At 46.2% G+C, this 23,706-nt stretch overlaps 1 protein-coding gene across 1 annotated transcript; it reads left to right on the top strand.

Moving 5' to 3' along the window:
• Window positions 1-1,161: 1,161 nt before the first annotated feature.
• ABHD18 (abhydrolase domain containing 18) lies at window positions 1,162-23,446 on the top strand. The gene is given in 14 exon segments (XM_061552317.1): window positions 1,162-1,378; window positions 7,610-7,813; window positions 8,692-8,702; window positions 8,705-8,775; window positions 10,113-10,213; window positions 10,414-10,492; window positions 11,587-11,673; window positions 12,630-12,655; window positions 14,688-14,826; window positions 15,216-15,305; window positions 17,364-17,465; window positions 18,453-18,948; window positions 19,891-20,053; window positions 20,870-23,446. Coding segments are annotated over 13 exon segments (1,512 nt in total). The 5' UTR covers window positions 1,162-1,378; window positions 7,610-7,727; the 3' UTR covers window positions 20,931-23,446.
• The last annotated feature ends 260 nt before the right edge of the window (window positions 23,447-23,706 follow it).

Genomic DNA, 23,706 nt, shown 5'->3' with positions numbered 1-23,706 from the left:
CACCCCTCCTCCCCCTACCCCCTCATTCCCCCTCCTACCCCCTCCTCCTCCCCCTACCCCCTCCGCCCCCTCCTAACCCCTCCTCCTCCCCCTTCCTCCCTCCTACCTCCCCCCCTCCTCCCCTTCTCGTCCTCCCCCTCTCCTCCTCCCCTCCACCACCCCCTTGCCCCCTCCTCTCCTCCACCTCCTCCTCCTCTCTCCCTCCCCCCTCCTCCCCCTTATCTTCCCCCTCCTCATACCTCCTCTACCCTCTCTGACCCTGCCCCCTCTCCTCTTCTGCCCCCTCCTCCTCCCCCTTTCTCTGCCCCCTCCTCCCCTCTCCTCCTCCCCCCTTCTACCTCCCCCCCCTCTTACCTCCTCCTCCCACCCCTCCTCCCCTCTCCTCCTCCCCTCTCCTCCTCCCCTTCACCACCCCCTTACTCTCCCCCCCTTTTCTTATCCCCTCCTCTCCTCCACCTCCTCCTCTCTCCCCCTCCTCCCTTCCTCCCCCCTCATCTTCCCCCTCCTCATACCTCCTCTCCCCCCTCCTCCTCTCTCTTTTTTTTTTTCGATCAGTAGAAACAAGAAGATGCTCGGTGTATTCGGCACTTTGTTTCGTTCATCATTTCGTAATTTTTTTTTTTTTTAAACAGGGCTTTATGTAGCCCTCGCTCGCTCGCTCTCGCTCACTCTCTCGCTTGCTCGCTCTCTCGCTCTCTCTCACTCGCTCTCTCTCTCGCTCATTCTCTCGCTCACTCTCTCGTTATTTACGCCGCCCCCCTCGCAGTCCTATGGCCTCCGACGGGTAGCTCATAACAGCATGCAGAGCTCCCCGTCATCTGCCACGGAGCACACGGCCTCCTCCATCACCCCCTCCTCCTCTCGCCCCTCCTCCTCTGCCCCCTCCTCGTTCCCTCCTCTCCCACCTCTGCCCCCTATCCCCCCCCCCTCCTCCAACCCCTCCCCCTCTCACCCCCCTCAACTCCCCCTCTACTCCCACCCCCTCCCCGCTGATCTCCACCCCCTCCTGCCTCCCCTCCTCTTCCCCCTCCCCTTGCAGTATTATTCCGTGACGCGATTGGTTAAAAAAGCCCCCCCCCCCACCTGACTCCACCCCCTCCCCCCGCGGTGGGCTCCTGTGATTGGCTACAGGAGGTGAGTTGGAACTGGCCCAATAAGAGTGCAAGTCACTGGCGACTGGACGAGGTGGGGGGTGGGTTGACGTGACCTCGCCAAGCCGTGGGCCGCCTCTAGGTCGACTTGGCCGTCGCCACCACGAGGGGAGTCAAGGAGTTGGTGCTGTTGGCTGTGGTGGTGGTTGAGACCTCGGGGACGGTGATAACAAGAAGAGTTGAGGTGGCGGGCGTGTGATGCTGGTCTCGCCAGCCGGGGCTAACAGGTGCTCGCTCACAGCGATTTTACTGTCAATTTGAGATTGTTGTTGTTGTGGTGTTTGTTTGTGTGTCAGTGTGCCATGCCGGCCTTCATAGGCGCTCGTTAGCAGCACTTGCCCCAACAGTCTGTTCAGGCTACTACACGGGGGCGTCTGTCTTTGTAAGTGTGCGTGTTTGTGCGTCTGTGTCGCAGGCATGTTTGCATCTGTGTAATAACACGTGTGTGTGTGTGTTTCAGTATGTATACATTTATATTAAGTATATATAGATTTAACTGTATGTGTAAGTTTTTGTTAACGTGTTTGTGTGCGTGCGTTTCCGTAACCCCATGCAAGTGTAATTGTGTGTGTAATTGCGTACATGTGTCAATATGAGCAGTGTTAATATTTGTCAATGTGTCTATGCATGTCTCCCTGTTCCTGTGTGTGTCCTTGTCGTGTCTTTATTTCGTGTGCTCTCAAAGTGCACATAGCCTGGCACGATAACGTTGGTAACAAGTGGAAAATCGTGACTTTGTGTTTGAGCGCACGGTGTCAACTGAGCGATGGGTAAAAGAGAGGCATAGTTAAGCAAGGTAGACGGTGGTAAACTTTGATTTGAAGCTTTCGTGACTGCAGGGATTCATATTCTTGGTTCTTTCGGTAAAGTCACGTAGAAGGGAAACAATAAAAACATTTAACTATAATAATTATCACGACGTTTCGACTGCAACACAAGCAATCATCATGAGGTGTGAAATTCACAGCAAGAAAATAAAAAATTACCCGTAAAAACAAAGTTTTTCACTCTAAATCCTTTATATGTGTAGGGCTGTTACAGAGGGGCTGTTTGTGTAGGGCTGTTTGCATGGGAGCTAACGGATAACAAACACAGTGGGCGGGGACTCCGTGAGCACACGGGGTGGTGCCCGCAACGACGTCCGCACTGGACGGCGTGAGGGGGGTTTCGATCCTCTAGGGGGGTATAAAAAGGGATGAGCCAGAGAGCTCGGGGGTGTGTCTTAGAGTAGTTAAGGGAAGAAGGAAGACCGGCCAGATAGGCCCTGGACTCCCCCTGCGGACGCCGCCCTTGTAAGGGCAGCGCAGGCTGGAGCCAGTGGCGTGGTCCCGGAACCAGAGTTAGTCCTCTGGGATTCCGGGTACCGTAGCCCGACTGACCAGTGTCGGGCCAGACAGCCTCCCCTAGCCCGTTAGTGGAGGACTCGGCTAGGAAGGCTAGTTAGAGGTGAATTCCCAGTTATACGGGTGAGGGGGCCGATACATCCCTCAGCGCTGTAAGACATTGAGTAAATAAATACGTGTGCCTTACCTACGGTGTCCACGCGTCTTCAAGAGTACTTCATATGCGTGGCGGCTAGAGTCCTCTCGTCCTCTGGCTTGATATGGCTGCCACCTATGGGTCAGATGATTGTCTGTCAGCATTAAGCAATTGGTAATTAAATATTTAAAAAAATTCCCCTAAACAGTGTAAAATTTTGGAATTTTTTTTCCACGAAAATCAATTGTCACGCACAACGAGTCTATGTGGAAAATGTCAGCTCGATTGGATCACGGGAAGTGGGTTAAAAAACGAGCGAAAGATTTGCACGGTCGTAAGCAAGCAAGCACGCAAGCAAGCAAGGGAACTTAACATAAAGGATTTAAAAATAAAAATGTATTGCTGCGGATTTCACATCTGATGATGATTGCTTGTGTTGCAGTCGAAACGTCGTGAGAATTTTTATTGTTTTATATTTCTATTACTTTATTATTTCCCTTCTACGTGACTTTACCGAAAGAACCAAGAATATGGTGGTAAACTTCATTAATCGAGTGGGCAGGAATGAGTGCGTTACGAACGGACTATTTGAGTTGTGAGCAGTTATAGAAGTTTGAATAATTGCTGACCATTAGAACAACACTTTTATATTGGGGTGCGATTATCAAGCCTTATATGTTGTCGATGTTGGTGACCCAGTTAAGAGCGACAGGAGTGATTTTGGGAATGTTTGAGATGCTGCCAGCGAATTACCAACGTGGGCGCTGTTGGGGAACAACGTGTCCCTTGGTGTGGCCTTGACAGCCACAGATCCAAATGAGGGCTGTGTTTCATATTCCATCGGTGACCCCCCTCCAGTGCAATGTTTAGATGCAATTCATAGCAGGCCACGTCGTCCTTGTTAGGTCCAATTCCCCCGGGGGGTTTGCGGTGGTGTCAATGATGAGGTCCTTGTTTTGGGACGTTGTCCAAGGTTGTTCTCCACCGCGACTCAACGTTGAAGGAGGACGCATTGAGAGAGCCTTTGCCCTGGTGCCAATAAAGGTTTGCGATATTTCAGGCGGGATAGCGGAGGGTTACACGAATTGTTGGTAGCTTCGAGTTGGTCACGATGGTGTGGAAAGTGCATGCAATTTTTGTACATCTCTTCTGACCTTCGGGAGTGTTATGTGGGCTAAATACACATTCGTTCCATCAAGGTTGGTTTCACAGTGCTGGTCACGGGGGGGCATTTCTGTGTCGAATTGTGCGCCCACGAACTCTGTGTGTGAGAGCTGCTCGACCAATCCAGGGGACAGTACTCGGCGTTCAAGTATATTCCATATACTTTATCTGCGCCAATCTTCTTTCGTATGGCTGATGTAGATGTAGAGCAAAAACTACAATTTCACATTCAGGTGGGCAAGCCAGACAACCGAGTCAGGAGCAGCGGAATGCATTGCTGTGATGTCTCTTTCTATTTGTGGATCGGGCATTGCATCGTTATTTGTTGTATGGTCTGTTCTGGATGACCACAGTCGCACAATGGATAGTTTTAAATTTTCCATTTGAGCATCAGGTATCCGAATCTGCCATGGTTTGTGAGGATGTGATTTAGGGTGGACCATGAACTTTATAGAAGATCAAACCCAGGGATTTTCTGCATTGGCTAATTCACAAGGTGTTTGTTTGAGAGTTATTTTGAACTCTATTCAGCTCTCCAAACTTCATCAGGTTTGAACTTGCATTGTTGCAGGTGAAGCACATGGGTCCAAAAGGGCTTGCGTGACTTCAAGCGATGCTATTGACGTCCTGATGAATGGGGAGGCAACAGTTTTCCTCTGCGCCAATGCTGCCGTTCAAAGCGTGCAAGCTCCAGGACCCCACGTAGTGGCTTCTAACCTACTTCTGCCCTTTTCGTGTGTCTTTAAAATATTGTTTTCCAAAGGTCTGCTTCCAGTTCAGAGTCCCATCCAGGCAATTTGGATCTACTTCTTATATCGCCTGTTAATTGCAGAATGTGACATTGAGCAGTTGAATAGCAGTTTTGTTGTCAAGGTAGAAGGCTTCCACAACTTCATGGGATCTCCTTTGCCAGTACCAAAATATACTAATAGGGTTTTTCCCCTTTTTTCTGGCAACAAAACTGACACCTTTTGCAAGGAATCATGCTTACATTAACCACAATACCTGCAGTCAAATGCAAACAAAAAACAATACTCTGATAATTTATGCATTGTCTTTGAAACTGATTGGTCCGCACCAGAGACAGCTTTCTTTGGAGCCTAGTCTCATATGGTGTTCGACCAGATGACGCCAAAAGGCGCACAGTTCAAAGACAACGCAATACCAGAGTAATGAGAGCTCGGGGTGAGCAGCTACATCATGGGATCTCCTTTGCCAGTACCAAAATATACTAATAGGGTTTTTCCCCTTTTTTCTGGCAACAAAACTGACACCTTTTGCAAGGAATCATGCTTACATTAACCACAATACCTGCAGTCAAATGCAAACAAAAAACAATACTCTGATAATTTATGCATTGTCTTTGAAACTGATTGGTCCGCACCAGAGACAGCTTTCTTTGGAGCCTAGTCTCATATGGTGTTCGACCAGATGACGCCAAAAGGCGCACAGTTCAAAGACAACGCAATACCAGAGTAATGAGAGCTCGGGGTGAGCAGCTACATCATAGTATATTTTGGTACTGGCAAAGGAGATCCCATGATGTAGCTGCTCACCCCGAGCTCTCATTACTCTGGTATTGCGTTGTCTTTGAACTGTGCGCCTTTTGGCGTCATCTGGTCGAACACCATATGAGACTAGTCTCCAAAGAAAGCTGTCTCTGGTGCGGACCAATCAGTTTCAAAGACAATGCATAAATTATCAGAGTATTGTTTTTTGTTTGCATTTGACTGCAGGTATTGTGGTTAATGTAAGCATGATTCCTTGCAAAAGGTGTCAGTTTTGTTGCCAAAAAAGGGGAAAAACCCTATTAGTATATTTTGGTACTGGCAAAGGAGATCCCATGATGTAGCTGCTCACCCCGAGCTCTCATTACTCTGGTATTGCGTTGTCTTTGAACTGTGCGCCTTTTGGCGTCATCTGGTCGAACACCATATGAGACTAGGCTCCAAAGAAAGCTGTCTCTGGTGCGGACCAATCAGTTTCAAAGACAATGCATAAATTATCAGAGTATTGTTTTTTGTTTGCATTTGACTGCAGGTATTGTGGTTAATGTAAGCATGATTCCTTGCAAAAGGTGTCAGTTTTGTTGCCAGAAAAAAGGGGAAAAACCCTATTAGCTTCCACAACTGTTTTGGATGGGTTCAGGTGAAGTTTCTAGCGGTGGGAATAATCCACCAAAATGTAGTTTTGAGGCGGCCTGGTGGCTTGTAGTGGCTTGTGTGGCGGGTACCATGTCCTCTGCAAAAACGTATTTCCTGTGTACTATGTCAGGCTGGTCGGTCGAGTTGACATTAAAGAGTGACGGTTAACATTGTGAAGAGGAGTCGTAGAATGGTTAAAGCACTTCTTTAGTTCATCAACGCACAACAACACTCGTTCCAAGACCAACCCCGAACACATGTCCCCACAGCCCCTTTTAACCCCTCCATCTCCGCCCTCGCTCCCAAGACACATCCACGGTGGCCGGGCCTAGGCCGGGCGACGTCACTGCCCTTTGACCCCTGACCCCCGTCCCACGCATTCCCCCGCATGTGATTGGTGCGTGTTGTCGTGAGAGCGGAGATGTCGTGTCCGCATGGTGCGTGTGCGTGAGGGTGGCTCGCAGATCCATTACATCTGTGACGAATCGAAGTATTGTTAACATCAGTAATGAAAAGGTTTGAGTGGATTTTAGCAACACAGTGGGGTCAACATCTGCATCGTTTTTATATATTTATTAAGATGATCGCTGTGCAGTTGCACACGAGGTTGAACTGTCAATTGGCATAGATCATGTTCTGGTTTTCTGGCAGGTAGTCCAAAGGTTAAAAAGACATTGACAGTCGCTTACAAGTGCAAATGTACGTCTTGTTTCGTGTTTTTACAAGGGCTTAAGCCTGGTCAGAGTGTGTGTTGAGAAGCTGCTTCATATCGGATTATTTTGTTTGTTCATTGCTGTAAAAATGAAAATTGCATTCGGATAGTCTCAAGTTAGTGATTTGTGTGCTTAATCTAGGACGCTCCTCCACCAATTCATATTTGTTAGCAGATGCCTGTGCAAAAGATGAATGCCAAATGCAAGCATTTTGTAAGCCAGGTTGCACAAGAGATATTACACAATTAGTTCACGAAATAAATACTATTTTAATTTTGTTGTTGCAAAATACGCATTGTACTGTATGTAAGCATGCAATCCGTACAATATATTAAACAATGATTTGCCAGTGTCCTTTTCTAATTGTGATTACTGAATATTTTCTCTGTTCAGTTTAACACGTAGGCTTTCGCGACCAATATCATCCATAATGGAGGTTTTTTGTTATGGCATGGCTCTCGAACACACCGGTGTGCTGTACTCGTGACGAATTGGCATGTTCTGTTTACGTGACAACCATTACTAGTTGCCTGTGTCGGGTGGTGGAGGATTTTAACGACACACTTATATATTTATGCGATCTAACCCAAAACATCTCTTTTGGATTTTCTTTGTTGTTGGTAAACTGAAGTAGGCAAATGTCTAGTCGCCCCAACCATAGTGAGAAGTATACTGCATGTGGTGTGCCAGGTGCAGAAAGATTTCCTGGTTCACCGCCCCGGATAGACCCAGCTACAGTTATCACACCACAGTTAGTCATTGGCGGGTCGCATGTGGTGGGGTAAAGTGTGGATACTCCCACCTCTTCCGAGATGTTTGGCCAGCATGAAAGAGCGGGCCAGATACCTTCCAGGGGCTTTCTCACTCCCTTTAGTGGAGACATCTGCGAGGAGTGGCATGAGGTTGTGAAGTTACAGATCTGTAGTAGCTTTACCTGTTCTATCACTGTGGATTGCAGACAAGGTGCCCTTGTTGCGACTCCGTAAACCCAAGCTGTGCCTCGCAAAGACTCTGGGCCACTTGAGCGTGGTTTTACTGCGCGCGCTTTGGCTGCAGAGTGAGTGACGCTGGGCGCCATGAGCCGGCTGGACGTGCTCTACCGCCGCCTACTTCTCACCAAGCTCTTCACGCATGGCTGGGGCCGGCCCGAGGACCTCAAAAGGTGGACATGACTGCCCCTCTTCGCAATCCCTCCCTTCCAAAACTTTGTCATGTCTTCTCTGTGCACGGCCTCGGCGGTTGAAACCGGACCGATGCAGCACCGATCGCTTTTGTTTCATTTTCACCGAATAGGCCACTTGTTGCTGGTCGTTGCAGATTTAGCGTAAAATGCATTTTTGTAAGTGTTAATGTCAAACGGCCTTGGCCTGTTTGAATGTTTTGAGATGACTTCCACAGTCAGGTTGCTGTACAGTGAAGAGCAGCTTTCTTGCGTTTATGTCCTCATGTAGGTGTCTGCAACCCACGCTCAATATGAATTGGTCACATACATTTCACACAAAGAGTCTCGGTTAAACCAATACGTCAAAAATTTTAATTTTCCAACACCAAACATAGAATTTCATGAGAATTTACTTTTTCTGCATGAGTGTAAAAATATAGATTGCCATTTTCTATCCACTGCTGGCTGGTTAATTCATGATGTTAATATGCAGTGGTAATCCGTTCAAGATGAGCTCTAATAGTATTCCCTGTCTGCGTATGGGTCGTCACATAGTGCACATTCCCCTGCCTTGGCTGCCATTCTATCTCTATTTTTATCCTTTGTGATTTTTTTTGCAATGTACCCAGCCCATGGCTTTTTGAGTTTTCTATATAGTGAGTGGCTCTCGTGAGATAAATCATGATATCTGGCAGACGCTGCTCCTCTTTTCTTCTTGCGGAAGGTCTCACAAGCGTAAGTTGTTGCATCTTAATTTGTATGTTGTGAAAACCCTTGTAAATATGCTCGGTTATCATAAGAGGTTTAGTGAGGGGTGGGGAGGTAGTGTAAAAGAAAAATAGACAACTATTTTGGTGTGTGATTTTCTGGGTGTGCAGGATTTTTGAGTTCGGAAAATGATCGGGAACCGTGAGAGATGCCAGCACCTGGTGCCACACGACTATCCCATCCACGTGGACAAGGTTAAAACCACAGCTGGCAGAACCACGTGACATTGTCTAGTTTAAACATGGTGCCCGTGCGTAGATTGTGTTGATACAGCTCCGACAACATGTGCAAAAGTTTTTTGAAGAGCTTTCATCTTCATCTGCTGTGGAAGGAGGCTTTCAAAAATGTATTAATCTGCAGCAGCATGGTATATATGAATGTGTTTGACACACGTCAGGAGTTATCGATGAGCCACGCCCACCAATGAATAAGAGTGCATTGAGCTGTACCAAGCTACAGGTTACCTTGAACATTTATCTAGTTGGGCTTAGCAGAGGATATAGTACATGTGATTTAAGCATTAAAGTTTTCAGGATGCTTTATGAATATAAACTCAACAGTTTCAGAGAGGGACCCAAGCTAAAATAACCCCACTGAGACCTTGATTTCAACTTAGAATGGATTTGTTATCTTGTATGTCAAGATTTATGCAATTTGATCACCATGGTTGCCATTTGTTGAGGTTGGCCATCAACTATAAACAAGATTGACCATATCCAACTTTACAAGGTAAAACTCTTTACTCAAGCTAATAAAATGCAATTTTTGTTTCTCTCAACTTCTCCCAGTGAGGGAAAGAAGATTATAGTTGTAGTTTTAGAATGTGGTGGCTGAAACTATTGATAAATCTGAGGCATGTTAAGTAAGAAATATAAGTATACATAAGAACATTACCTCATCACGCTTGTTCCACATACTTGAGCGAGTGTGTGATTTGCCAGGAAGATAAGCTCAGCGATCCACTATAGGGCCGTGCTATAGTTTGCCTTTCAAAAAAAGTCCGATCAGATTAAGGGGATGGTGTTGAAGAGGCCAACATACAGAGCAATACTGGAGTAAGTTGTGTAGGTTACACTACAGTAAATCTAGACTCCAGAAAGCTATATCCACACTACATGGGAGATGCCGACAGCCTTAAGGCATGTATACCCATAGGCATGAGCCATGCTCCTATCCTCTAATGCATTAAAAGTGTCTTAAATTTCTTGGTCACAAATGTGTGTATCGCCACTTCAAGCAACCTATGTGCCTTTAAAAGTACAGTTTTTAGGTGTATCTTTGACAATGGTGGCCATTTTGAAAAACAATATGGCTGCCATAAAATGTAATTTTAGCTTGGCTCGCTCCCTGAAAATATGTAGTTTATATATAACATCTTGTCAACCTTCACACTTATCACAACATTCACAATTGTTTGAGAAATCTGCCCGATTGTACAGGGCTGCTGGTAGTTGCTGCAATAGCAAAGTAATGTTATGCTGCAACAGCGACGTTTAATGCTCGCGTGTAGCACTAACATGTCACGTGGCAGGTTTATGAGCAGTCCGATGTGCGGATCATGGAGGGGCACTTCACGTCGCCACTGCAGCACTACCTGCCTGGCATCATGCCGCCCGAGATCGTCACAGCCAGGTGAGACCATATCAGCGCTCACCCTGCCACCCATGCATCCAGGCTATCGGCTGATCTCCTGTGACTGTGACATCAGCCATATCGATACAGCGGCACACACGATACTGCAGATGGGTATACTTGAGTAAGGCTGTAACACCATATGAACCAATTATTGTGTCCAGTAGTAAATATATTGTTCCTTTGCCTTCCCTGTTCAGATTTCAATTCATTCTACCTTTGAAATGGAAGACAGCCAACAGGCCCGTGTGCATTCACCTGGCAGGAACTGGGGACCATGTGAGTTTGCATTTCTTGTTGATTGAGTCTTTCTCTGCATCCTCTTGAGTTTGACGATGGGTGGAGTCTTGTTGATTAAATAATCCACCAAAATGTAGTTTTGAGGCGGCCTGGTGGCTTGTAGTGGCTTGTGTGGCGGGTACCATGTCCTCTGCAAAAACTTATTTCCTGTGTACTATGTCAGGCTGGTCGGTCGAGTTGACATTAAAGAGTGACGGTTAACATTGTGAAGAGGAGTCGTAGAATGGTTAAAGCACTTCTTTAGTTCATCAACGCACAGCAACACTCGTTCCAAGACCAACCCCGAACACATGTCCCCACAGCCCCTTTTAACCCCTCCATCTCCGCCCTCGCTCCCAAGACACATCCACGGTGGCCGGGCCTAGGCCGGGCGACGTCACTGCCCTTTGACCCCTGACCCCCGTCCCACGCATTCCCCCGCATGTGATTGGTGCGTGTTGTCGTGAGAGCGGAGATGTCGTGTCCGCATGGTGCGTGTGCGTGAGGGTGGCTCGCAGATTCTGTAACACTTTACAACATGAATTGATTGAATTAGCGATAAAAACAGAAGTGCTCGAGCCAGGCATGTTAGGAAGCAGTGCATCCATAGGCCATGATGACATGACCAAGCTTGGATAGCGGCTCTGCTTGGTAGGGTGCATGCGATTCAGCCGAAATGATTAAGACAGCGAGACTGGTGATTTTATCGGTGGTTAGTGATGATCATGAGTGTCTCTTAAGTTTTGGTAAATGCTTTTGATCATGTTTGTAAAGGGCAAATCCATGATAGCAATACAGCTTTATACAAAGTTTTGTTCATGTTGGATCATCTTTATGAGAGTCGTTGCACCTCCCATTACAGACAAACGGATGGACAGTGCTCATGAATACATGCTTTAAACATTGGTTAGCAATAATTTCTAATTACCTGCACCTGAAAAAAACATAACTTTTCCTATGTAAGCACAATCGGTGAGGCCGAGAATACTGTTGGGGTGAATCGCTGTGTTGTCGGCCCCCCGTGCGCGACGTTGTGTTGGACTGTGCACATGGCTGCGCGTGTTCGTGCTCACATCGTTCTCGCTGTCCTGCAGTACTTCTGGCGGCGACGCGCGCTCATGGCACGGCCCATGATCAAGGAGGCCGGAATCTCGTCACTGCTGCTGGAAAACCCCTACTATATCCTCTGCCAAGCCCAACTGTAGGGCTGCATTAGATTCAGCCACGTGTGTTTACAATTGAGTGCTAATAGGCTGCTGCTTAGGGGAGGATGCGGTGGCACAGTTTTTTGTGCACTGCGCTGTAAACCCTGCAACCTGAATTCAACATCTGGCCATGGCAAACATCAGTTGCGTGAGTGCTTTCTGAACCAGGCTTAGCACCATGCCTCCCACGTCACCAATTTGTATTTACCAGCATGGTGAAGCATGGAGGGAAAAAAAACACGGCCAATATGGTGTGAGGATGTCTTCATCCAGCACTGGAGTGGCAAAGGGCCTCAAGTTATTATATCTTAAAAAAATAGTTTTTAACAAAGTTTTTCGTCATGAACAGTTTCTTCCCGGTGTTATATTTAAAAATGGCAGCTTTATTGCACGAAATATGTGGACCGGTTTCAAGCTCTACACTACTCGTCAGCAACCCAAAGCTGTAATGCAGTTGCCTGGATTTTGTAGGCAACCACAAATAGGAAGTGTCCTGTGCGCTTACATAATTATTAATCATAGAGAATCCCTTTGTCAATTCACTAATAGATGAAGGCCTCCTCACAGTTTATTCGACCACACTTAACCACGCTGACAAGTGTGGGTTGATAAAGGCGGGATGAGGGCCCATGACCAGTTCAGTTATCCCCTGCCTTTGATGTTAGCCATGACCGGGACTCAAACTCAGGTTCAAGAGCACAGTGCCTGAGCAACTGTATGTATGTATGTTGAACTTCTTTCGCAACGTACGTAACCAACCGTGCTAATCAGAGGTGTATATGAAATGGAAACTGGTAACATTACAATTGAAGTTGTATATCTTTCCAAAAATTTGACTTCTACCCTGTGGCCGAATGGTCTGCTGAGCTTCTGAAGCTAATACGATGACACCCGTGCTACCATGTGAACCTTGACCCTCGGGGATTCCACATGGCTACAGGAAGCCCAAAGCCCAAGTGTAAGTACTGCAACAATGAAAACGGTCTCGAAATGCTGCACATAATTGAGATGAAAGTTGTTTCTGATGGCATGGGACACCGGTACAATTAGACGTACAAATTGTACACAGGAAATGTGGTACATGATAGGTTGAGAGATTGAAACTATACACTGTTGTACTTTGTGGGCATTTAAAACAGTATTTACACGCTGTATACCTGTGACCACATCCAGGAATGACCTCAATCTCAGATTTCAGAAGATTAGCAGGATTTTGGGCCTGGGTAGTGCTTTGGTGGCCAGGTACCATTTACAGAACAGGTTGTGTGATAGGCTGCTCCGTTGGCAGCAGAGGGCAGTTTGGCAAAATCCCTTCTATGGTACATCTACCTTCACAAACCTGTACTGACCAGTGTGGTGAAGTATGGTCATACGACCCATACAGCATTGGGAGGCCCTCACCAAACAGTGTATTGATGAGATAACTTTACGTGTAAATCTACGGCGTCTATTTACAGCTCATCAACAAGGTTCAGTAGATACAACTTGAGGGGCTCATCCAGATTTTACAGGGATTTACCTAATTTAATCCGGTGGTTGCAGGCCAGGTTATGAGATCACGTGGGGATCCCAGCTTTAACAAGAGTCACTGTGCTACATGAGAAACAAGCTTACTGGCCAGCAAGTCTGTAATCATTGTGTGCACCAACAAGTTGGCTGACCTATTTTAAATGCAATACTATACAGTTGGATTCATATACCTTGACAGTTTTTAGCACATCTAAAGATTCTGTACTGACACAGTGAGCATATTCATTTTGTAGAGAGAGGCATTCGTTCACAGGCAGAGGAAACGCGGAGGGTGTTTAGGCTGGACTTGAATAGGGTCAGGCTGGGGGTAGAGATTATCTCGTGTGAGTGTGTCTGTTTCTTGGTACTTTGCAGTTTTCTCCCACGTTCAAAAGAATGCTCTAAATGCAGTTGGCCAGACAGTCAAGCAGAAGTCTATTGAAAAGCAAGAACAGTCTTGATCAAGACACAGTGAGGCCTTCCCAGATGTTTTTCAAGCATCAGTGCAGAAATTAGTTATAGCTGAAATGCCAGATGTTTAGTGGAACATGCTTATGAGGTCATTAACAGTGAATTACCATTTTTTGTTATTTATATTGTTGAAAATATGTATTGTGTTTTTTTCCAATAAGTAACACAACATTTCCACCTAAGGTCATAACAACAAGTGAACAATTCTGCTCTGGGCCTATGGACTCCGTACTCCTGTAATTTCATTTATTGATCCAGCATTTACCCAGGAAAGCCTCACTGTCTCATGCCTATTTTAGATGTGGCCCTGCATTGGCAAGTTTGACCAAACCCATTTTAGGAATTATTGTAAGTTTGGGAGGAAACCATCATGTACATGAGGAGATAACACTCAAAGGTCTTTAAGGATGAGATTGCAAACCCACCTGCTGTACTGCCACCACCTGGTCACCTCACACCCCCCACTGGGTTTGGTAATTTCACAAATATACAATAAAAAATATGCTTTTCTGAAGACACCACCTCGGTGCCCCACAGACGCATTTCTCCCAAAGGGCGATGCCCCCTTCCTAGGATCCACCAACCTCCACAGGATCATTCTAGACATCAGCCACCATGTGGTCCCGGCTAATAGGGCGAGGATCGAAAGGGGAGCCACGGTGGTGAGATGTTAACTACCTCGCCTGGCATGCAAGAGGTCGTGGGTTCGATCCCGACCCTGATGCCTGCTGTGTATTTTGAATTTGCACTTGTTCCCAGTGGTCACGTGTATTTTTTCTCTGGGTCCTCCGGTTTTTCCCTCTGCATTTAGAAACACGTGTTTAGAGTATTTGGCTGCTATAAATTTTCACGTGATTATAAGCCACTTCGTTGAACGATGATTTATGGCCAAGTCGCATCTGAAAAAGAGCTATATAGCTCAGTAGGCCTTGGTAAATTTTAAATAATTTATTTTTAATTGGTAACACTTCCTCTATGTGTTGTGGGATGCCGTGTGCTTGTGTGTGCAGGCGCTCGAGCCTGCGGAACGTGTCAGATCTGTTCGTAATGGGCGGCGCCCTCATCCTCGAGTCGGCCGCGCTGCTGCACTGGCTGGAGCGTGAGGGCTACGGGCCGCTCGCCATGACCGGCATCTCCATGGGCGGACACGTGCGTACTCTTGCATTTACCTGTTCCATTCGTCCCGAATTACGATGAGAGATTGGAAAATTGAATTCGTGGCTTCGAGAAGATACGCATTTGTTGATATGTAAGTAATTTACGGCACAATAAGGGTGCGTTTGTGCATGTACATGTGTGGCGAGCGTTGGTTGCTGTGGTTAGCATGCTGCGCTACGAACCGAGCGACCCCCGAGTTTCATTCCCCCTCATTGCCACCAACATCGGTGACGATTATATGAACCAATCCTGGGCCTCACCTAGGTCGACTTGGCCACCCACCCCCTTGTGTGCCGTGTTGGCCTTCATAGGTGTCCGTTCGCAGCACTTGCCCCAACAGTCTGTTAAAGGCTATACGGGTCATCTTTGTTTTTGTGCAGATGGCCTCCCTGGCCGTCACCAATTGGCCCAAGCCAATCCCACTGGTGCCTTGCCTCTCCTGGTCCACAGCCTCTGCCGTCTTCACCACCGTGAGTTGGCGCAGCCCGGATAAAGCCACACTCATCTCTGCATTCATTTTCCGTTCAATATATAGTGAGTCCAACTGAGTCGCAGACATTGTTCTTTAGAGGCAACACTTTTATTGTAACATCAACCCATTAACACAAAGGGGTAACTGCCCCTTCACCAGATACAGCCTAGGTTGGTGACCACCCAGTTAACTACTCTTTACGTAGGAGTTACAGCTACGAAGGATCAGACCCTCACTCGGGTCCCCGACCACGTGTTGATATCTCGTAGGACGTAGAGCTTCCAGTTTGTAGACGTGGAGCTTCCAGATTGTAGAATGCAGCGACCCCAGTCCCTCTCAGGGACCCACCTTATATCCTCCCGGGTCAGGGGCTGCTCCACCCTTGGCCCCGCCTGCCTTCTTGAGTGTTCTAGTTCCCGATCCCTTTCGAGAGCTCTCCCCGGACACGTGATCACCCCTTAGCCCCCCCCCCCCACCTGGGGCCCTCCCTGTGGACACTGGATCACGTGGCTACGGGGTCAACCAGAGAGCCATGGCCCGGGGCAACCCTGCCCCTGGGCTGACACTCTCCCACTCCCCCTTGTGGGAGCCCGCACTACACGCTATGCGTGGTGCCCGCGCTATCCAAGCGCTCACCAAGCCCCGCTAGGGCTGGTGCTACACCCACCTACGGGGTGTACGCGATGACAATGTATCGCACAACGTGCTGTGTGAGAGCCGACCTCACACAGCAACCCACCCGGTGCTGTCCGCAATGTAGGGACATCGCACGCCACGGCCCTCTCGGCCCGGCTCCATACAGTGACATCCGCGATGTCACTACAAATATATAATCAGGCAAGAGACCATGAGATGAACCATATGCTATTCAAGGAAAACCTGAATCAACACAAAGTATTGGAGTAAGCACGTGATTAAATAGTCAACAACAATAGTATACAAAACCAAGAGTGTAGAATGTAGCACGCAACTAGGTCCCTGTTACATAAGGTTTAGCCATTCTCACCTGCCTAATTACATTGCCATTTCATTTTCATAGCCCGAAAACCACCGTCGTCACTGACATTACTTTGTCACTGAAGAATGCTGCATATATGATAAGCTTATAATTGTCCTTGACGATTACAGTTTTGTGCAGTCTGATGGATTTGCAGTTTTCTTCTATAGGTTAATCTGCAGTTTTTACGGTGAAAAAACTGTTGTTAATAAACTAAGAAGTGCAGTGGCCCTTCATCATAGTTGTAGAATCTGATTCACCCCATTTGCCAGGGTGGAACACTCTTGTGATGGAGCACATTTGGGTTCCTCTGTTAAGAGGTTTTCGTGCTGTTTACCAATAAAAAAACTGGAAGCTCTGCCTTACTTTAGTAACACATCACGTGAATGAATGCAGACACCCAAGGGCACACAGAGAGCACAATGGGTCAGGCATTATCCTATAGCAGGGGTCGGCAACCTGCGGCTCCGGAGCCGCATGCGGCTCTTTAAGGACTGCTTTGTGACGTCATGAACATGCATTTCAGTTCTTGAAATATTGAATATTTTACCACATAACAAAAAAAATGGCTCATTTTGGTTGCAGACCCCTGGCCTCGAGTATAGGTGGGGAATATACATGGCTCCCTTCTTGAGCCATATCTGACCCACGGCCACATGAGGCCTACCACTTTTAAACAGCCCACAAACAATATTTATTGGTGAATGCAAGCATCTTAGCCACACTACTAATCGGGTGCTAGAGGGGAATATATCTGGCATGGCAGCATTGTGCTCCTACTTTTCCCGGGCTCAGCTAATTCGGTCACAGCAAGGGCCTCTTGTAATGACAGAAGTGACCGAGGTGTGTATCAGTGCGTGAGCCGTAAAATGTATTTGAAAGTCATGACCGGTGCCCAGGAAGGAAACATTTCCCCATCTCTGGCTGAGAAGGTGATTTCCGAGACACCGTGTCAGCATTGTGTGGTCAAACCTGCCATGCCGTGCAGTGCAACAGAGACAATCCGACGACTGCGTGTTGATGTTCCCGTTGCCCGCCCCTACTCCACTCCCCATCCAGGGCGTGCTGAGCCACGCCGTGAACTGGCGGCAGCTGGAGCAGCAGTACGCGTCAGAGAGCGAGTACGAGGAGGAAATCACGCGCCTGCTGGAGTACTGCGGGGTACGCTCAGCCAGACGATCATTGTCATCGTGACAGTCATACGTTATCATCACAATTACCATTGTGATTTATTTTCTATCACCATTACTATTATCACCATAACTATCATCACTGCAATAGATTTATTCAATAATCACCATCACTGTCATCATTATTGTCATCATTGCCATCAAGACTGTTATCATAATTATGTACGCTACCATAATTATCATAGTTTATTTTATATAATATATTGCTATGATAATCCATTAACAATGTCTTCATCGTCAACACTACCATCATCGTCCTCATCATTTTTTTACATAATTACTACTTGCATTGTCATCAACGCCATCGTGTTGGCATTATATTGCGCTTTCCACAGTAATAGGGGCCTTACCAGTCCATAGACGATGGTTGTTTGCATAAATTGCAACTGAAGCTGGCATGACATCTCAGGTATGATTTTCCTGGACGCAGACAATTGTCAGATTTCCAATTCACTCATTTAAATAAGTAAAATATATTTAGACTAAATATTGTTTTGGAAAATGAATATGAAGGATACACATGTATACAGCTACAGCATTTAGGACGTAGTGAATGCGAAGAAATTACGTGCGATAGCAAACAGCTCTAATCAGGATGATACTTTGTAAACAATCCATACATTGCAGAATACCAATGCCAGGTTGTTACAGAGAAACAAATTTATTTTGTAAAATGGTAAGTTGCCCAATTTATATGTTATTAATAAATTGAGTCATTTTTTTCATCTTCCTCGTAGAAACTCCAGTGAATGGCATTAGGCCCTTCACTAGCAATACAACGAATATTATTTTGCTTCTGCGATCGACACTTGGACCACGACCCATTGAAATGCAACTGCTTATTCAAGTCAGACTGGGTCATCCAGTATATACTCAACTCCAGTGAACACCGTTTCAGAAATGTATGGGTCATCTTCTAAACAGCTGTGGTCATGCACTGTCCGTCTGTTACTGACAGATGGATTCTTTCAGGATGGGCCAAGACTTTGTGCGACATTCGTCGGACACCCTCAACGGCCTACACAACCTCCAGCATTCGGACAGTGCCCAGAACTTTCCGATTGGCCGTCAGGATTACAGAGACGGGGCCCAGGGTGTGATTGACAGGCGAGTGGGCGGGACCGTGAAACTGATGGATGGGATGAAAGATGTGGCCGAAGCGAGTCACAACTTGAATCTGATTGGCCATCGAGCCAAAAGCGGGCATGAGACTGTGAATGTGATTGGTCAGTCCAGCAGTGCCCTAGCTGGAGGCGGTGCCACCATGAGTTTTGTGGGTGGCATGGCGGCCGGCAACGTGACCGCAAGCGGCTCGGCGAAAACGAGCAGCAGAAGGGAGGAGGGAAAACACAAGCGGCGCGAGGACGAGAGGAGGAAGGCATTTCTGAGGAAGGAGTCGCTGCTCTTCATGAAGGGCGTCATGGACGAGTGCACGCACGTCGGCAACTTTTCTGGTGCGCGCCGGAATCGAGACGGAGCAATTTGGGGAGATGTGGTACAGGCCAGCGTGTGGGGTCAGCAGCTATAAGAAATTAATGGGCTTAAGTTTAATATAGACCACCACTGACCCTGAATCGTTGGGGTAGAGCGGTGGAGAATTGGTTCTCACAATGTGCTATGTATCTGGCAACTTGAGATTGATTCCCAGCTATGGCTATCATCAGTGGTGAGTGATATCTGTAGCAGTCCTGGGCACCCCTTTCACCAATCTGTACTGACCAATGTGGTGAAGTATGATCAACTTTTGTAAATTAATATAATATAACTCTTAACACCGTGATGTGACTGATTACAGGCCCAACCTACCATTACCAGTTATCTAAACATGCCCTGAGCTACCGTAAGGTCAATTTAGCATGAAATTATGCATTACATTTAAAACTGGGACAAAAGGTGGTTAGAAGTGCATTGTTCTGGTTACATCACCCCTTCACTGCCTGGCAGGCCTTAATAGATGTTCACTAACATCACTTGCCACAACAGCTGTACCGTGGTGGTGTGGTGGCATAGTGGATAGTGTACTGGAGTATGAAATCGGTGACCTAAGTTAGCATCGGTGAAATTAGTACCTGGTGCGATGTGTAAACATCAGCAAAGAGGAGACAAAATAATCCGGGCGTAGTTCTGACTACACCACCCCCTCGTGTGCCATGCTGGAGCTTCTATGACTTAACAGAACTTCCCCCAGCAGTCTGTGAAAATGCAATTCCATGAATCCTCGTTTTTTGTGTTTTCTATATACACACACGTGTGTGTGTATTCATGTGTACATATAGGTAGATTATTGCACGCAGGATTCTGGGGCATGTCAACGGATTGGGGAGGTCTTTCAATGGCAGTGGATTGATCATGGCTGACGATGTGTACGTGCGTAAATGCGCGTGTAACACTGGCAGTGCCCGTGGACCCAAGCCTCATCATTGTGGTGCAGGCAACGCAAGACGCGTACATACCGCGGGCGGGCGTGCGCGACCTGCATGAGATCTGGCCGGGCTGTGAAGTTCGCTACCTGGATGGAGGACACATCAGCACATACCTCTTCTCACAGAGCCAGTTCAGGTGAGTGCGAGATATGGGCCACACCACTTGGGTCTGTGTCATGACATCTACGTTATGAGATGCGGGATGTATTGCTATGCAAGCTGTAAATCCTTGTTTTTTTCTTCTGCAATTGTATCCCGATTGTGCTACTGGTGTCACATCATGAGATTTAGAATCCATTCTGAGCAGTGCAATCCTTGGAATTAGAGACCTGCTCACGGGAGTGGATATCACAGAGCGACCTGTGAAATCCCTTTGTGACCTCTAGTTTGCACAGCAGGGGGTATCACTTTCCCACCTCTTTTGCCACTGAGAGTAATGTTTGTCACATGACGGACAAAGCAATATTTTTCATTCACAGTGCTGTAATATAGACAAATTTAGTGTAAGACAAAATTTATGTGATGGGTGTCTTTTTTCGTGTAATAATTCGTTACCAGACTGAGACCAATCTACTTTAATTATGAGCTGCTTGGATTTAACCCCAAGGTCTCAACGATACCAGCTTAGCACATTGACCTCTGAGCCACCGGACACCTCAAAATCCACCCATTTATTATTGTCAGAGAAGGAATCTGCATGAGATACTCGACTGTTGGGTAATTGGGTGGCAGGAGGACGCAGTACATAAAGAGGAATTCTATCTTCATGTTGGATTTTGAGGCCCTCATCCAGCAGTGGATTGACAAGGGCTGTACACATGCACTAATATGTAAATACTACGTGGCCTCAGTGTAAACCAGGTTGGCAATGTTGGCACCCTTTGTTGGTGGAAGGCGATGGCGATCGTAATTGGCAAAGGTGTAAAGTAACTTAATGTGATTTATCTCACAGGCAGGCGATCTATGATGCATTCAGCCGCTACGTGAGGAAGTATCCCGATGCCTGGAGATAGCGCAACCACCTCGCATGTCATCAAGCTGGTCGCACATACAACACCATTTTGTTTTTTTATCTTAACTGCCTCTACCAGCAAAAGTGCCATTTAATACATTTTTCAAGCTGTATCGTTAACTGCAATGTCCACTCGTGGGAATTTTGTGTTTTATTTTAAGGGTCTCAGCTAGCACTGGCCAATGTGCTGCATTGTTGTCGAAAATAAGGGACAATATGGGTTGCTGATTTGAGTTTAGGGTGCTAACGCATGCTGTGGCACAGAGCCATTCTGGCCAATAAGTGTTCTCTTTTCAACTAACAAGGTGAGTTTCTGTTGATCTCGTTGAAATGTTTTTCGAGTCCGCTTCTTTGGGCTACTATATTCTGTCCCAGCTTAATGGAAGAGACAGCAGTAAAAAATTGTAAACTTCATCCTTTTTATACCACACTTCCACCGTGAAATGCGGTGTTTTTAAGTGTATTAATATGTTGTACTTAGCTGAACTAAAATATTGCAGGGAGTTCAGTCCGTCCATTACTTGCATAGGTGCACAGTGTATCCTCCCTTGTCGCCCTCGAGCTCATTGAGGAGAGGATGCCTCGCTTGGTTCCGGTCATGAATTGTCTGTCACCTCCGTCCTCTTGGATTTTCCCTCGTCAAGGCCATGAAACATTATGGCGATTTTAGATATATAAACGCACTTGCCTAAATCTGGTCAAAGCTGATCGCTTACTCCCCTTTGTGGGCAACTGGGATGGCATCTTACAATCAAGTTTGTGCTCGACACCAATTTTTGTTCATTAAACAGTGCAAACCTGTTTTTTTTGCTATGCAGAACACTTACATTGTCATACCAAGTTACTGTATTGTCTATAATAAAAACTGTTGCTGGTGATTACCAGCAATCTATTTTACCTTTTTTATTTATTTTACTAGGTAAGGCCCACTGAGCTATATAGCTCTTTTCAGAAGCGACCTGGCAACAAATGATATCTCAACAAAGTGGCTTATGTGGAAAGTTATAGCAGCCAAATACTTTAAATCGCCAAAGTTATCATGGCCTTTATGACGGCACCAGCAGTAAATTGCATTTATTTTCCGTAAATTGAACATGGTGATTTCTTTACAATTTGTTTTTATGTATCAGAGATTTGTGCCTAGTAATTGTTGATCATGCCTTTTTGAAATATGCAATGTTTATAGAGTATGGGTGCTTATAGTTTTACATTGGAAAACAGTAAAAATGAGTAAATTGCCAAGTGACGTAACTCTAATTTTAAAATCGATGACTTTACTGTGCAAATCGCTGCAAATTCTGTTGCTGATTTTGCTTCGTTCACATTTTGTGCATGTAGGGTTTCATAATATGCTATTTTGCAATGAGTGATGGCTTTTGAAGGCAGTGCTGTTGTCAACGACAACGTCTTGATGTACTGAGTGAGGACCATGGTGGACTCTGTGCAACCATGGTGCCTTGCAGTGAGTGACACGTACTTGCCCAAAAAAATCTGTTAACTTGAAATTTACACCATACGCCACTTGAACACCGTGCGAGTTCAGCATCCGTGTGTAAAATGTTATTCAATATTTCAATGCAGGTTGTGATATTACTTAGGTTGTTGCTGTAAAGCTATGAAATGCACGTTATTTGGTATAATCATTGATTTTGGTCACGTCGTTGTTGGCTGCTTACCTGCCAAAATGTTTTATAGCGATACTTAATTAATAATTAACAGACCCTTATCAATCCACTACTGGATGAAAGTTTCCCCATATTTTTTCAGTCGGGGACGTTGATTGACTATATGTACTTAACCACGCTGATCAATGTGGGTTGGTGAATGGCGCGCATACGACCAAATCAGATGTCACCCACCACAGGTGTAAGCTGTGGACCGCAATCGAACTCAGGGTTCATCGCACAGCACGCTAACCTCTGCACCACATCGTCGCCATATTTGATGCACATTCTCATAAAGCTGTTTTGCTTTGTGATAAGTCGGTAATTTAGTCAATTCCCCATGTTGCCCTCCTTTGCAATGTATTCAAACTCATCGCTCGTAACATTCTTGAGTGGCTTTCAAGCACAGATATTCGCTTAACTGCATTACTCCCATGCAACATTGTCAAGTCGTCTCTTTGGTCTTTGAGCAAAGTTGACCGATAACTAAAACCACATCCCTGGGTATCTTGACCAAAATCGCAATTTCTGTTCGTTCGTGTTCTTTCTGATGCGTTGCCCAATGAAGCGGTGCACGTTGTGTAACGCTCTTGCAAGCCCTCCTTTTGTGAGCTCTGCATTTGACGGTGGGGCGATGCAATCCATTGCTGCCCGGCAACTTCTGCAGGCCCTATTTTGCCTCGTAGTCGGCAGATGCCACCCACCCCTTCATTGAGCAGTGGATTGAGAATGGCTGTCGATGGTGGTGTTGCTGTGACGGTGCTTGCACCAAGTGAAAACATCACCGCTGTGTTGTCTTAGACCAGTTTTGTTTTATTTATAAAAGCAAATTCAATAAAGATTTGAACAAAAATGATTTCACGTGTTTATTGGGTTATAACAATGACTGTATTATGTATTTTGTCAATGTTATGCGAATACTGTAGTGTCTAGAGCGAGATGTATTGTGGTATTGCAAAGGATGGTGATGTCATAGAGAGCATCCCACCAGTGGATAGATCATGGTTGGTAATAGCAACAGTGGAAATAAATTGTTTCATGAGTTCACACATGAATTGAATGACGTGTTAGAATGAAGGTCTTTCGATTTTTAAATCCTTTATATTAAGTTCA

Source organism: Lethenteron reissneri, chromosome 16, assembly GCF_015708825.2.
Source record: "Lethenteron reissneri isolate LAM-NWPU_2019-01 chromosome 16, ASM1570882v1, whole genome shotgun sequence".
NCBI classification, from domain to species: Eukaryota; Metazoa; Chordata; class Hyperoartia; order Petromyzontiformes; family Petromyzontidae; genus Lethenteron; species Lethenteron reissneri.
Note: the sequence above shows the minus strand (reverse complement) of the source record. Positions and strands in the feature narration are given on the sequence as shown.